At 63.0% G+C, this 13791-nt stretch overlaps 2 protein-coding genes and 1 long non-coding RNA gene across 3 annotated transcripts in view; all 3 read right to left on the bottom strand.

Moving 5' to 3' along the window:
- Window positions 1-632: 632 nt before the first annotated feature.
- On the bottom strand, window positions 633-3689 carry LOC148131034 (uncharacterized). The gene is made up of 2 exons (XR_015749553.1): window positions 3606-3689; window positions 633-3447 (listed from the first exon to the last, which is right to left on the bottom strand). It is a non-coding gene; the product is annotated as an uncharacterized LOC148131034 (long non-coding RNA).
- Window positions 3690-5646: 1957 nt separating this feature from the next.
- Window positions 5647-9213, bottom strand: XXYLT1 (xyloside xylosyltransferase 1). The gene is given in 6 exon segments (XM_026687199.2): window positions 5647-5933; window positions 5936-6174; window positions 7256-7388; window positions 8172-8319; window positions 8763-9041; window positions 9044-9213. Coding segments are annotated over 6 exon segments (1107 nt in total). The 5' UTR covers window positions 9197-9213; the 3' UTR covers window positions 5647-5778.
- Window positions 9214-10146: 933 nt separating this feature from the next.
- The window catches only part of ACAP2 (ArfGAP with coiled-coil, ankyrin repeat and PH domains 2), a 28966-nt gene continuing 25321 nt past the window's right edge, over window positions 10147-13791 (bottom strand). The window contains exons 17-23 of the mRNA XM_087965642.1: window positions 12826-12959; window positions 12195-12293; window positions 11711-11916; window positions 11451-11560; window positions 11243-11353; window positions 11034-11095; window positions 10147-10344 (exon numbers count right to left, since the gene is read on the bottom strand). Coding sequence (XP_087821768.1) covers window positions 10241-10344; window positions 11034-11095; window positions 11243-11353; window positions 11451-11560; window positions 11711-11916; window positions 12195-12293; window positions 12826-12959 — 826 coding nt within the window. The 3' untranslated portion in view covers window positions 10147-10240. The remainder of the gene's footprint in view (window positions 10345-11033; window positions 11096-11242; window positions 11354-11450; window positions 11561-11710; window positions 11917-12194; window positions 12294-12825; window positions 12960-13791) is intronic.

Raw genomic sequence — 13791 nt, forward strand, 5'->3', positions numbered from 1 at the left:
CCTGGCCACTGCTGCTCTGCACAGGTGTGCATGCCACACCCAAGCACACAGTTTCTTGGCAGAGCCAGGCTTCCTTGTCGGCTTTGCCAGCTGGTTCTGCTCAGGTGACGGGGAGCAGAGACCAACTGCACAAACAAACGTGGCAGCCCATCATCCTGGGCAGATCGGCTCACGGGTCTGCTGGGCCTCCCCACTCCGTTCTTTCAGCCCCACCGATTGTGCTGCCCGTGGAAGAAGCACTTGCCTCTTGCGGGGGGGGGGGGGCAGGGAAGGGCCACTGGGGCCTCTGGGGGATATTGTGCCTCGGCCATAATGACTGGGTTCTGTGGCCCATGGACTCTTTGGGGAACCTTCTCCCCAAACATCTGGGATGCAGAAGCCAGGAACAAACCATCTCCACGGGATCAGCCTTTCCCCGTAGCAGCAAGAGCTCACTCTGTGCCTGTCCCAGGAATGGCTGAGGGCAGCTCAGCAGGCTAAGCATTGGTTAACTCAGCCCTTCCTTATCATGGTGGGAAACACACCCTCCTCTCTGGCAGCTGCCCTCAATTCAGAGAGACTCCCTTCCAGCACACGCAAATATTTTTCCTTGGTGATTTGCAGAGAGAAAAAAGCCACTTCCAAATCTCAGAGCAAGTTCAATGCTTTATTTAAAATACCAAACGCTTCCAGGGTGAGGTAGGCGTCCATGTTTGCTCTTGTACTTTTGTAGCCAAAAGTCTTTACGCTGAGAACGTGAGTTTCATTCGATGGGCCAGCTAACTTTGCCCCACCGAGGAAGCAGGAATGGGGGAACGGAGAGCTGGGAGAGGAGGAGGAGGAGGAGCCCATGCAGAAGCTTGGGTGGCTGAGTCTGTCTGTCTGAAGGGGGGTGGGGTGTCTACAAGAGAGGTTATGCCCTGCTGCCCAGCCCAGGCCCTGCCTTCTTCCTAGGACTAATTCGGCAAGGACTTTCAGTGTGTTGCAAAGTGAATGCAAGAATAGCAGGAGACCACAGGTACAGGAATGGCAGTCAAGGGCGGCTGCTCCACAAGTGACGCTTCTGAGACCTCCAAAGATCCTGTGCTGCTTCCTGGCATAAGAGAGAGGTTGGGGTGGGGCTCCCTGCTCAGCCCGCGCAGAGGCCGAAGCGCTGCAGCTGACGTGTTCCCATGCCAGGAACAGGATCTGGGGCTGGGAGTGTCTTCACAGCTGAGCTGCAGAGGAAGCCCCCCCCCCCACACACACAACGGAAGGAAGGCCCCTGTGCCTGGAGGGCTCTTTTCACCCAGCCAAACCCTCTGGAGTTAACCAGCAGTTAACCTCTGAAGCGAAAGGCAGCCCTTCCCTGCCACGTTCTGCTTTCTTTGGGTTTTGCTGCAAGGTTTGGAAGGCTGCCCACAGCCCAGCCCAGGTTCCAGGGGTGATGGCAGTAACCCCCTGGCTACCCGCCAGCTGTGCCAGTGTCCCCCTTGTTCATCCCTGGTGGCTGGGGGTCCCCGAGGCTCTGGCATTGCCAACTCCAGAGCCAGGATGCCAGTGGTGCCTACCGGCCTCGGGAGACTCAAGGGGACTCTGAAGGACTCTTCCCTATCAAAGGGGAGGGGCTTCTTTTGCCGGGGGGGGCCTGCGTGGGGCTGTGGGGGTCCGGTTGCACTGGGACTCCCAACTTTCCCCTCCAGTTTGTTGCTTGGTTGTTCCCCCCCCCCTTTTGAGGGAAGCGAGGGGGGGACATACATCCAGAAGAATGGGTTAAGTTGGCATCTAAGTGAAGCCTGTTTCCAAAATGGAGTCTAGGCTTCCATTTCATCTTCTCTGTAAGGGCTCAGGGTAGCCTTCAGGCTGACCCTCTTCACTGTGTACCCACAACAACAGCCCTGTGAGGTAGGTTTAGGCTGGGATAGAACAGCCGGCCCCAAATCAGGGAGCTCCCCAAGGGTCTCTGGCTGCCCCCAGGGAAAGTCGCCCAGGGCGACCAAGACTTTGGCACCATTGTGGGTGGGGAGGGGAAGGCAGGCTGGAGATGTCCAGGACTCTCCACAGCCCCCCCATGCCTGGCCCGCCTAACCCCACAGCCAAGAGGAGGCCAAGAAGTTAATCCTGGCATTTAAGATTAAGGCCAGCCGGGCCATCTTTGTTCTTGGTGGCACCCCACAGGTCGGCCGGCTGTCCTGGCAGGGCCTTTGGCTACCCCAGACACGCAGGGTTGCCATGTGGCTCTGGGTTGGAGGCCATCATCCCTGCTGGGAGGCTAAAGAACCAGCCGGTTCCCCCCTGCAGGGCCAGAGAAGGGCAGCCGGGTGTTGATCCGAGATCAGGGCAGGAGGTGAACCGTTTGGCTCTCAGGCCTGGGCGAGCAAGGGTGGCCGATGCTTCTGGCGGGCTTAGAGGAGAGCAGCGCTGAGGGCAAAAGCCCAGGGCAGCCATGGAGAAGGGCCGGCGTGTGCCAGAGCAGCTCAGATGCAAATCCTCCCCTGTCCTTATGGGGAGGTTACAATGGCAGAATCTCCTTGCAGCTCGGACAGTCCCCTCCCAGCCCTTTTTTACTCTCTGGGAGAATTCCTCCCGAGCCACTCCCTCCCTCGAAGTTGGGCTCCTGGGTGGCTCTTCCTCCTGCCTCCCAAGGCCCTTCGCACAGACTGCCAGCGTCGCTCCTGGCTGGGTCTCAGAGCAGCACCTGACTTTCTCGCCCTGCTCTCACCCACAAAAGGTTCTCCTGGACACACCCAGGTCAGGGCCTGCCCCCATCCCTAAGCCTGCCCTTCCTCTGTTGTGGGAGCCAAGCCTGGGGTGGGGGTAGGGAGAAGGAATAGCTGGGGCGGCAATGGGCCTCTGCAAGGAACCTGGGCTGGAGCCAGTCCCCTCCCAGCAGGAGCCAAAGGGCTGCCTGAGATGCGGACGTTTGCTCCCTTGTCCAGGCTGGCCAAAGGAAACCGGGCCCGGTTGCGGCGTGAACGGAGGACCACAGAACTGGCCTTGTTAAAGGTTACCTCTGCCTTGTGCAAGGGAGGCAACCAGGCGCTGGCTTAAGTCTGAGCAGGGACATGGGGAGGCCAGCTGCAAAGCAGCCGAAATGTGCCCCACCCGGGCATTAGCAAGGGCCGCTGCCCATCGCAGGGAGGGGGCCTAGGTTAGGCCCACCAGGAATGGGGGTTCCCGAGCCCCCCCCACCTTGCACAGAGCCTCTATGGGGCTTTTCGCACAGAGGGCGCTGGAAGACCTTGGCACACTCTGTGGAGCAGCTCTGCCGCCTCTTCACTGGGCGCTGGCTGGCCAAGTTCTCCATCGGAAGCTCTCCTGAGACGCGGCTCCCACCCACTTAGTTTCCTGCTGCTTGACAGGAGGAAACGAAACAAGGCTGCCCCACCTTCCGCCCACGGCCCACACCTGCCATCTGTGCCCAGGCCAGCTCAGAACTGGCACACTGGGGACAGAGACAGGGCTGGGCGGGGGAATTGGCGCCCTTTGCTGAACCAGAGCTGCAAACTCTTGGGAACAATTCTGTGGAGACCTGCTGCAGATGCAGCTATTATCACCCAGCTCTGCCCAAGGGTAGTAGCTGGGTGGGAAGGACCAGGAAGGCTGCGGGTTCAAGCTGTAGAGCTCCATCAGCCGCAGAAAAGAACCCAGCTGGATCAGGCCACAGCCCACTTGTGACACCTGCTTTTCAGTTGGCACTCAGGGCCTCTCACAAGCCTGAAATTCCGCCCCCCCCCACCCTGAGACCTTCTCCCCCCGCCCCCATTGTTTTCTTGGTATTTGGGGCTGGTCATCCTGCTGAGCCTTGACCGACAGCCCTTGTTTAGCCCAACCCTCCCATAGTCAGCCCAGTTGGAGGCTGTCCCTGTTAATGATGCATTTGGGGTTTAACTGCTTCCCCTCAGCTACCTGGTCTCAGGTCTGTGAGAGCTTCTGACGGGGCTCCAAAGGCTGCTGGCTTCCCAGAAAGGCCTGGGGAAGAGCGCCCTCCTCCCACGTGGCTGGAGGGGGAGATGCACCCAGCTGTGGGACACAGAGGTGCACCCCCCATGATTAGCCAAGGGGACTCTACCGCCAGACCTGCCAGGAGGACCACAGCCAAATGGCTCCCCCCAAAGAAATGCTCCCCGTCAGTCTCCCAGCCCACTTAGGCCATGCACCATCACAACTGCCAGACTGAAACCTGCAAGCTCCGCCCTCTATTCTGCCATCCGGGTTTTGGTGATGCCGGCCAGGTCCGCCTGCTCCTCTGCACGATGCCAAAGAAGCCCAGCCTCCCCTCAGACGCAGCAGGCGTTTCTCAGCAGGCACCCCGGGCCCAGCTAAAACTGCTGAATCCCAAGCAGAGCAGCAAAGGAGGGGACCCCTCCCCCAGCCTCACTGGGATCCCTTAGGTAAGAGATGGAGATGCAGTGGAATTGGGGAACCAGGGGCACAATCTAGGCACAGAGTGGGTGAGGGCTGGAACACCTCGGCCCCCAATAAGGAGGTTGACTTCTGCCAGCACTCAGTTGCCCCCTCCCCCATTCTAGTGACCAGCGGTCCACCCCAGGCCCCCTTCAGTGCAAGTCTAACTCAACCCCCACCCCCACCCCCTCCTTTCTGGCCATAGAGAACTTAGGCCCTGCAAAGTCCCCGCCCCACATAACCATCCCTGGGCTAACAGAACAAAGGGCAGGCCTGGGGAAGGATGAGGGGTCCCGCAACTGCAGATCAGGGGCCGGAGGAGGAGGGCTCCCAGCTGCGGCTTCTGAAGATCCACTGGGAACGGCCACACGCCTCCTCTCTGCCAGCCAAGGGGCTGCCACCTTCACCACCAGCACTCACCGGCTCCCAGAGCAGCTCTGGGCCTTAAACGCCACGGCTACACTTGTTCCAAGAGGCCACCACAAGGGGGCGCAAATGGCCAAAATGCGTCCTTAGAAAAACCTGGGATCCGGCTGGAGGATCCGGTGTTGCTACCTGGCCCCTTGCCTGCCCTTCTCCTCCGTTGGCTGCAGGGCGGAGCTGTTGCCCACCAAGACCCTTGCTGTGGGCACCATCCCTGGGGTCTTCTTGCTCCAGGAGTCAAGCAAAGTGGGCTGGCAAGGGGCGCCAGCCCTTCCGGGAGGAGGAGGAGGAGGAGGAGGAGGAGGAGGAGGAGGAGGAGGAGGAGGAGGAGGAGGAGGAGGAGGAGGAGGAGCGCATGAATGGCAGCTGGCCCATGGCTGGTACTCCTTCCGTGGCCCTCCTGGCTGCCTTGACTGGGACAAGCAAGTGGGTGCAGGCAGCGGATGGAAGTGGTCCTCACCATTTTATTGCACAAGGGGAGAGAAGCCGCCGCATCCCCCTGTCACCACCTCCTCCTGCCTGGGGGGAGGCAAGGGCTAGGCAGCTGCCCCTGATAAGCAGAGACCCCCCCCCCTCCATGCACCCAGCCCAGGAACCCAGAGGCAGCTCCAGCCAGGCATTCAAGCCGGCACCGGCAGAGGGTGGCTGAGGACGAGACGGGACGGTGGTTCAGGGTCCCCTCCATGGAGGTGCTCTTGAGCATGAAGCCCAGTGGCCTCTTCGCCAGGCGCAGGACGCCCACGCTCAACCGTCCCGCACACAGGACACTCCCCCACACGGGCCCTTCTGCCCAACACCCCCCAGGCCCCCGAGTCCGAGGGCCAGGCGATGGCTCCTTCCATTGGGGAGAGCGCACAGCCCCCGGCCACCCCAGGGCAGGTGGCCTGGGCTGCTGCTGGACTGCTTCTCGGAAGGCCCCTTCCAGTCTCCTCGCTGCTGCCCCTCAGGTCCGACCTGTGGCCGCCCCCTCTGCCCCCCCCCCAGCAGCCGCTACTCTGCTGGGATGGGCGTGTTGCAGTTCCCGTGGTAGATGCGGACGTGGCCGTTGCAGCAGAAGTAGCGCTCGAAGACATCGCTGTAGCCGTGGTCCCGCCACCAGGTGCAGAGCTGGCGGTTCCAGGTGCAGTCCAAGACGTGGAAGAGCTCGGGTGCTCCATGCCCACCAGGGTGAAGAAATCCTGGTCCCCCAGGTGGCCCTTGAAGTGGAACTTGCTGGCCAGCTGCTGCACCACCGCCGGCTCTAGCAGACGGTTGTAGAGCTCTGACTGGCGCATGGCCTCCAGGTCCAGCAGCAGCACCCCGCTGTTGAAGCCAGGCAGTCCGTCCGGAGGCGGCTCCCCCACCTTGGTCCCGGGATGCTCCTGCCGATACTGCCAGAAGATGTGCCTGGGGTGGGAGGGAAGAGCAGAGAGGTCAGTCCTGCCCACAAATGAGACTATGGGCGAGGAGGGAAGCGGACACGGCAGCAAGCCTTCCTGCCTCCACAGAGGGGCCGTTTCCGAGCTCTCGGGTGCCCCAACCTGAGGAAGCCCCCGGAGCACCAGGGACAGCCGCTGCCCCCTTGCAAAACCACGCCGTCTTTCTCCCTCTCCCTCCCTCTCTCGCCCGCAGGCGTGGGGGGAGGCTTCATGCCACTACTTGCCAGGGGACAATGCCCTCTGGCCACAGGTGGCACCTGCCCTCAGGGAGGGCAACCCAGCCTGGAGCAGCTCCAGAAAGGAAGGAAGCCCTTGGTCCATTCGCAGCAACCGCTTCCTTGTGGGTTGAAGTGACGCATCTCCGTGCCCCTCGGCAGCGATGGGCACAGAATGGCATGAAGCCCCTGACCCTAAAGATACATTGCCATGAAGACTGGGAGCTTTAGGCGGCTTCTTTTCCAGGACGCCAAGGCTCTGTCTCTGACTGGCCCATCACTCTATCCCAGGGGTGCCGGGGGGGGGGCAGATCATTGGAGCATCCTGGGAATAGCAGGGTACCCCAAGAGGCCTCCGTGGGTAACGGGGCCAGGGTTGCCACAGGACCCTGCTCAGCTGGGGGAGGCAAGTGACGAAAGCCTGTGGCAGCCCCAGGAGCCGGTCTTCCCCCCGGTAGCTGCCTTGGCCTCAGTCTGGCCGCACAATCGCCCTTCCATCATCACCTGGCCCTGGTGCCAGGCAGGATCTCCACCAAGCCTTGTCTGCAGGCTGTGAGGCAGCCTCCATTTGTTGGGCAGAGGAGCCATCGAGACCCCTGTGCCCTACCAGTGTCCAGTAAGACCTCCCCCTGCCCCACAGCCCAACCTGCGGTTGTCACACAGACCGCCTGCCTGCCCCACATAACACCAGGGTCCCTCCCGCCCGTGGGCTTTGGCTGACTTCCAGAAGCCCATGCCGTGCCAGGGCTAGCCTGGTCAGCACCCTCCCATCCACAGGGGCCCTCAGCAGGGAAGGGCCTGGGGAAAGACACCATGCCAGGCGTGGCTACATACCGATAGACCGGCTGCATTTCTTGGGCGATGCCAATAACTGCTCCTTCTGGGAAGTTGTCAAATTCCTGAAACAGTTCCCGGATATTGGCCCGGTACTCCACATCCAGGTCCACCTGTATGACCCGTGAAACTTCTGGAAGCACAAAAAGAGCAGGTAAGACAGGGGCCCCTGCTGCCTTCAGCAGTCCCGGTCGCTAAGCAGGGGAGCCCCCCCCAAAGACCGGGTCAGAAGGGGGGGCCTCTTCAGATGTCCTTTCAGCAGTCCTTTCTGGGGGGCATCCACTGGGTAGACAACTGGGCTTCCTGAGGAAGGGGCCTGCCTTTTCTCCCCCAGCCACTTGAAGGCCCTTCCTGCCCAAAGCCAAACCCCACGGCTGCTTCTCCACCCGCAGAACCCCAGAAGCGGCTGAGCTGAGGCCGAGTCCAGCCTTCGGCTCTGTGGAAAGAGGAAACACTCTGACTCTGGACCTTGAATGTCCAGTACCCTCAGCCAGGTCTCCTGAGGGGGGCAGGGGGGCTCGGTGGCCACCTGTGCCCTGGCTGGTCTCCCCCTGGAACAACAACCAGCAAAGTAGAAAGCATGGTGGAAGGTCAAGCACACCAACGACTCCCCTCTGCAAAATACATTTTCCCAGGAAGAACGGTCAAAATGTGGCCATGAAACATTCAAGAGGATCTGGGTGGACGGAAAAGGCCCCCAGGCCCCCAGCAGCCGAGAAGACCTTAACAGGCACTTCCTTAGACGCCTCTGTTCAGCTCCAGCGCCTTAGGATTCCTCCCCGCCCCCGCAGGTCCTTCTTTGGGGGGGAATCCAGACTGGCTGCGATGCTACAAATACTTCTTCAAGTTTATCCTTCACAGCCGGTTAGTTTCACAAAGGTCCCCTGGGCACCGATGCCCCCCAGCGCCCCCTCACCTCTGGGCATGAGGTGGTGCATGGCGACCGAGAGGAAGAAGAGCGAGTCCCCGTAGTAGCTGCCAGCCCCCGCACTGAAGAGCTTCTGCATGGCCTCCACCGTGGGCTGCAGCTTCTGGGTCAGCACCTCCAGGTCGTGGAAGACCACCTGCGGAGGAGGGCAGAGGGGCTCTCAGGGCAAAGGGGGGCTCTCCCCAACAGGGCACGCCCCCCACTTCTTTCGGTGCTGCCCAGATGCCAGTGAAGCTACAACAGACTGAGCTACCGAAGGGAGACGCCCGGGGGAACGAGGCCCAAGGGAGCCGGGCCTGCGGATGCCGCTCCCTCCCTCCCCAAAACCAAACTCTCCGCCTGGCTGAGGGGCCAAACGGGACCCAGCGGAGACCACCTGGCAGGCGCGGCTGCTGGGACAAGCCGAGGGGGCGGGGCTGAGGCCGAGGGAGTCCCCGCTCCCGAAACCGGAAAGAGCCGCCCCGGCGTCGGTTCACAGGGTCCCGCCGGGCCGGCGAGCGAGGGGAAGCCGGAGAGCCGGGGGCGACGCGAGCCGGGCCCCCCGAGGGGCGGGTGGGGAGGGTCCCCCGCGGGGCCCACCTTGTACTTGAAGGCGGCGGGGCGCAGCGCCTGCTGGAGCAGCTGCCGGGCGGCGCTCCGGCTGGGCCCGTCGCAGAGCAGGTGCAGCGCCAGCGCCTCCCGCGGGCCCAGCTTGCCGAAGCGCACCAGGGAGCGCAGCGCCGCCGCCGCCTTGGCCCGCAGCGCCTCGTTGCGCTCCGCCTTGGCCAGCACCGCCAGCACGTGCAGCTCCGCCGCCTCGGCCCGCAGCAGCAGCTCCTCCTCGCCCGCCTTGGCCTTGCTGTCCGGCGCCGGCCCGGGGGCGACGGGGAGGGCGGCCGAGGGGGCCCCGGCGGCGGCGGGCCGGGCCGAGCGGGGCTGGAGCCCGCGTAGTAGAGCGCGCAGGCCAGCGCTATCGCCGCCGCCGCCGCCAGAGCGCAAGGCTGGGCGCGCAGCACCGCCGGACGACGCGCCATGGCCGCCCCGAAGCCCCGCCCCCACAGAGGAGGAGGGCCCGCCCCCGCGGGGGAGGGACCGGCGGGGAGGGTCGGTCTCGCCGCCTGGACGGGGAGCTGCTCCGGAGGCACGGGGAGGGGGGCGCTCGCCGCCGCCGCCCTTGCGCGCCCGGCCCGCCCTGACATGCGGAAGCGAAGGCATCGCCCTGCGATGGGCTTCCGAGGCTTTAAGCGGGGAGTCCCCGGGTCCCCCCAGTGGCGAGCGGCCCACCTCCAGCCTTCCCCGGGCCTTCGCGAAGGGCACCGAGGGCGGCCCGGAGCCTCCCCGAGCCCAGGGACTGCTTTGGGAAAGGGGGCGGTGGGCTGCAAGTAAAAACCACCAGCCGTGAAAGGAGCCCGGGCAATGCCAGGCCCAGGAGGCGCTTGGGGGTCTAGGGCAGCCCCGGTGGGTGCAAAGGCCCCTCCTGGCCCAGGAGAAGATTGGGGGGTCCTGGGGAATGATGGGGGGGGCTTCACCCCCACCCCCCTTTCCCAGAGGCTGCTCCCATCCAGGCTCCTGAAGCCCCGGAACCTTCCCTGGGATGCACATCACATTCGGCAGATCAGCTGGTGGGAAACCTGGTCCTGAAGGCCAAGAGCCAACCTGGTGGGAGGGAGGCCCAGTGGCAGAGCCCAGGAGGACGGAGCCCCCTTCCCATCCCGGAAGAGGCCAAAACTGGCGCTCTCTTGCCCGGGTGGCGGTAGGGTAGAAGCCAGGGGGTGAAAGCACAAGGAAGGCCGCCTCTGGAAGGACCCATCGCGGAGGGCAGGGAGGTGCTGGCTTCTTGGCTGGAGAGGTGTCCTGGGGGGCCCTCCTGAGGAGGGGGCGGCCCTTCTGACTCTGGGTTGCCAGGTGTGCCCTGTGGCAGATTCCCCCTCTCAGCTGCCTCCCAATCGCCTCCACCCAGCTCCATCAAAAGCAATGACACATATGCAGTCGAAGCAGGTTTATGTATAAAAAGGGGAGGGAATAAGGATACATGGGGGTGGGGGTGGAGAGCTCATTCGTTGCAGCCCTTGGGCCTTTCAGGGCTCCGGTGTGTCCGGTGGCTGGAAGCGCTTGAGCTTTTCTGGATTATTGGAGGCCATCTGGGAGAAGTCCCGAAAGATGTCCTGGTAGGTTTCATCTCCTGTGAAAGGAGGGAAGACGCGGCAGCACTGAAGAGATGCCCATGCCTCCCCCCGAGGGCCCTGACTAGCCCCCTCCCAGCCTGTCCTGGGGCGGGGTCCCTCAGTTGAGCTGCCCCGTCGTGCTCCCAGCCAGCCCCCCCTCCCAGGAGGTTTCTGCAGCCCCCTGCCAGCGACCTCCAGGCCACTCCAGGAACCCTGCAGTTCCCTGCCTGGGATGCCAGGCGCTGCGGCACCCAAACTGCGGTGCTTGAAGATTCAGCATCTATTTGGGCAGGTCCAGCCTGGGCGAAGAAGAGCAGCAGCCGCCAAGGCCAGAGCACGAGGTGGCCTCCAGGGGCGGGAGAGGAGTGGCTGACCTTCCCACTCCCCCTCCGCCCCTCTCCAGCTGACAAGCACCAGCCCCTGTCCCGCCTCCCCCCATTTTGCCTGCCCTGGGGCTGATCCCAGCCCTGCAGAGGGATTGGGCATCGCCGGCCCCACACCAGCCCAGGGGCTTCTGGGCCTTGCCAGTTGTGGGTGCCTGAAGGAGGGAGCACCCTGAATTCAAAGACCAGCCTTCCAATATTTGAGGGGCTGCCCAGAGAAGAGGGGCTCAGCCTATTCCCCTCAGAACCTCAAACACCCACCCCGAGGAACTCCCGTGGGCCCTTCCCGTCCTGCCTCTCGGTGGGGCTATGGGCAGGCGGACCTGGCTGGCCGTAGAGGCCCTCCGACTCACGCATCTCCTCGTTCATTCTGGCCAAGCGCAGCCTGTGGAGAAAGGAAAAAGAGGCTCAGGCCGGAACACCTGAGGGCCACCCCACCTCTGCCCAGCCTCCTCCCAGCCTGGTCCTCCTCGTGAAAGGGCAGGAGCCGCCCAGCCTCGTCCCCAGGGAGACCACGAAACTCCGTCCTCACAGGGTCACGATATCGGCGTTGGCGGCTTCTATGGCGACGCTCAAGGGGTCCTTCCCATCCTCGTCCCTGGCATGCTGGTTTGCCCCCCTTTTCAGGAACAGGCACACCTGCCTGTTAAGGGAACCAGCACAGCGGTCAACTCCCTGCAGAACAGAGCCTCCGCGGAGGAGCCTTCCGAGGAAGGCTGGCAGGGGCCCAGAAGACCTACCCGGTGTGCCCCAAAAGGGTGGCATGGTGCAGCGGCCCTCGGCCCTGGGCGTCTCTCAGGTTCACGTTGGCCCCGTTCTGGAGGAGGAACTCACAGGTGACCAGGGAGCCCTGGCGGGGAGACGAGGGGGATCCAGCCTGAGCTCTCGGCCAGAAGAGGGCCTCAGACCTCCCTTCCCCAAGCTTTTTGCGGGATGCAACCCGAACCCTGCGCCCTTGGATCCGGTGGCCAGGGCAGCCGGCAGGGCCGGCAAAGCTCACCCCACGAACCGCCTGGATCAGCGGAGTGAAGCCGTTCTTCTCCCGGTTGCTCCAGTTGACGCCTGCCCCCTGAGCCAGGGCTTCGGCCATGCGGGGGAGGCTCTTCTGGTAGGCCGCCTGGTACAGCTGCAGCCTTGCGACCCGCATCCTGGCATCCTGGGAAGCAGCAGCAGCAGCCGAGGCGGCCTCCCCCTGGCTTTCTCCCCCTGGAGGAGGAGAGGCGCTTCCTGTCTTGCCGCTCTGCTTCCCCCAGCTCAACTCAGCTGGAGGAGGCCCAGCGGCCCACTGCAGAGAGGGCTGAAACAGAACAAGCTGCTGGCCATCTCATACCAGTCACACTTTAGACATTTTCACACACACACGTCCAAAACATGTTCCTGCTTGACTCTCTCGGGCAGCCCCTGGGGGGTGGGGAGGGATGGGGATCCCACCCAAGGAGAGAAGACGAGGGTCCCCACACAGCCTCCCCAGCAGGAGCTCTTACCTGGTTCATGCAAGATGCCAGCTGGGGCCACGGCTGCCAAAATCTCTTTGATCTCCCCTTTGCCGGGCTGGGGGCCCTGGTCGCTGCTAGCGCTAGGGACTGTTGTAAGGAAAGGCAGCCCTTAGCAGTGGCAGCAGCCGTGGGGTGGGAGGGGTGGGTGGGACACACACCTGTCTTGGCAGACTGCGTGCAGCCTTGGCTCGCCCACCCCGGGGCAGAGGGCCGACAGCAACCCCAGAAGTTGCAAAGAAGCCCAAAGCAGCAGCCATGCGGTGCACCAGAGCAGTCTTACTACTACGTGGATTTGAGGAGCAGTCAGAGTAGGAGAAGAGCAAATCTAATTCACTGAGACGGAAGAGAGCCCGGCTGCCCCTCACACCGGTCCCTGGGCCGTGGCTCAGTGGCAGGCCGGGGAGGGGGAGGGGGAAGAGAGTGGCTGGCCAAGAGCGGCCATCAGTAAGCGCAAACCCCGTGGCCTTCTCTGCTTCCCTCTGGGCTTTGGAAAGCAGGACGTGGGAGCGTTTCCCAGGGTTGCCCGGACGGGATTCTCCCCCCCCCCCTTTTACAAGAGAGAGAGAGAGAGATGGGGGGGGGGCGAGGGGGGAGACGTTTCAGCCAGCAGCCCGGATACCTTTCGAAGGGGCGGCTGTGGTTCCAGGGCTGACTTGCTTCACCACCTCTTGGCTGGGGGTCAGGGCTGGGTCAGCAGGGGACACAAACCGGCGGTCCACATACTTGGCTCTGATGTACTCTTCCTTCTCCTGCCTGCATACAGAAAATACACCAGGTGAGCTTCCACCCCCCCCCCCGGGGCACCCGAGGTTGCAGGGACTGGCTGGAGCTTCCAGCCTTTTGCCCCAGAAGCAGCCAAGGGCCATGGGATGGGCGTCTCGGCCCCACAGGCAGGAAGCCGGCATCCAGGACGACTCGTTTCCTAAACTGGACAGCCCCCTCCTCACAAAGGCACACGGCAGCCCTTCCCTGCCCTAAGGTGGAAAGCGGGGGAGGGGGGCCAGGAACGCAACCAGCAGCAAAGCCAGCACCGATGGACGGATGGACCCAATTTGTACAGCCGTCCATCTCACCCAAAGCAACTCCCAGCTTCGCCGTGCCAGACTAATGTTATTACTGTTTTTCTTTTTGACACGTTACTGCTTTAGTAGATAGCGGGAATGCCAAATAGTATACTATGACTTCAGTTAAAAAAGAAGTTTCCCATGATATTCTTATTTAAAAAAAAACAATAAATATGAAGTAGACGATGGACGGACAATATCCAAGGAGCGATCCTAAATGGCTTTCCAACCATGGGGGGTGGGGATACCAAGCAAAGGCCCCACCTGCACAAGGAGGCCGGGAAGCGACTCTGCGGGGCTCCCAGTGAGTGGGGCAGGAGGGGGCTTTGTGGGGGCTGCTGCGCTTCCCTTCAACTGGGCCAAACAGGCCTCTGCCTGAAGCAGGTCGTGCCCTCGCCAGTCATTGGACTGGATGGCCTCTAAGGTCCCTTCAGCTCCAGCCTTGTGGGGAATGGGGCCCCTAGCCTAGTGGAGACCGAGGAGGGTTGAAGGGGAAGGGCAAAGGCAGCCGCTGTGCTGCT

Source organism: Notechis scutatus, chromosome 4 (genome assembly GCF_049901735.1).
Source record: "Notechis scutatus isolate UNSWTSFEM ecotype Mainland chromosome 4, rNotScu1.2, whole genome shotgun sequence".
Classification (NCBI taxonomy): domain Eukaryota; kingdom Metazoa; phylum Chordata; class Lepidosauria; order Squamata; family Elapidae; genus Notechis; species Notechis scutatus.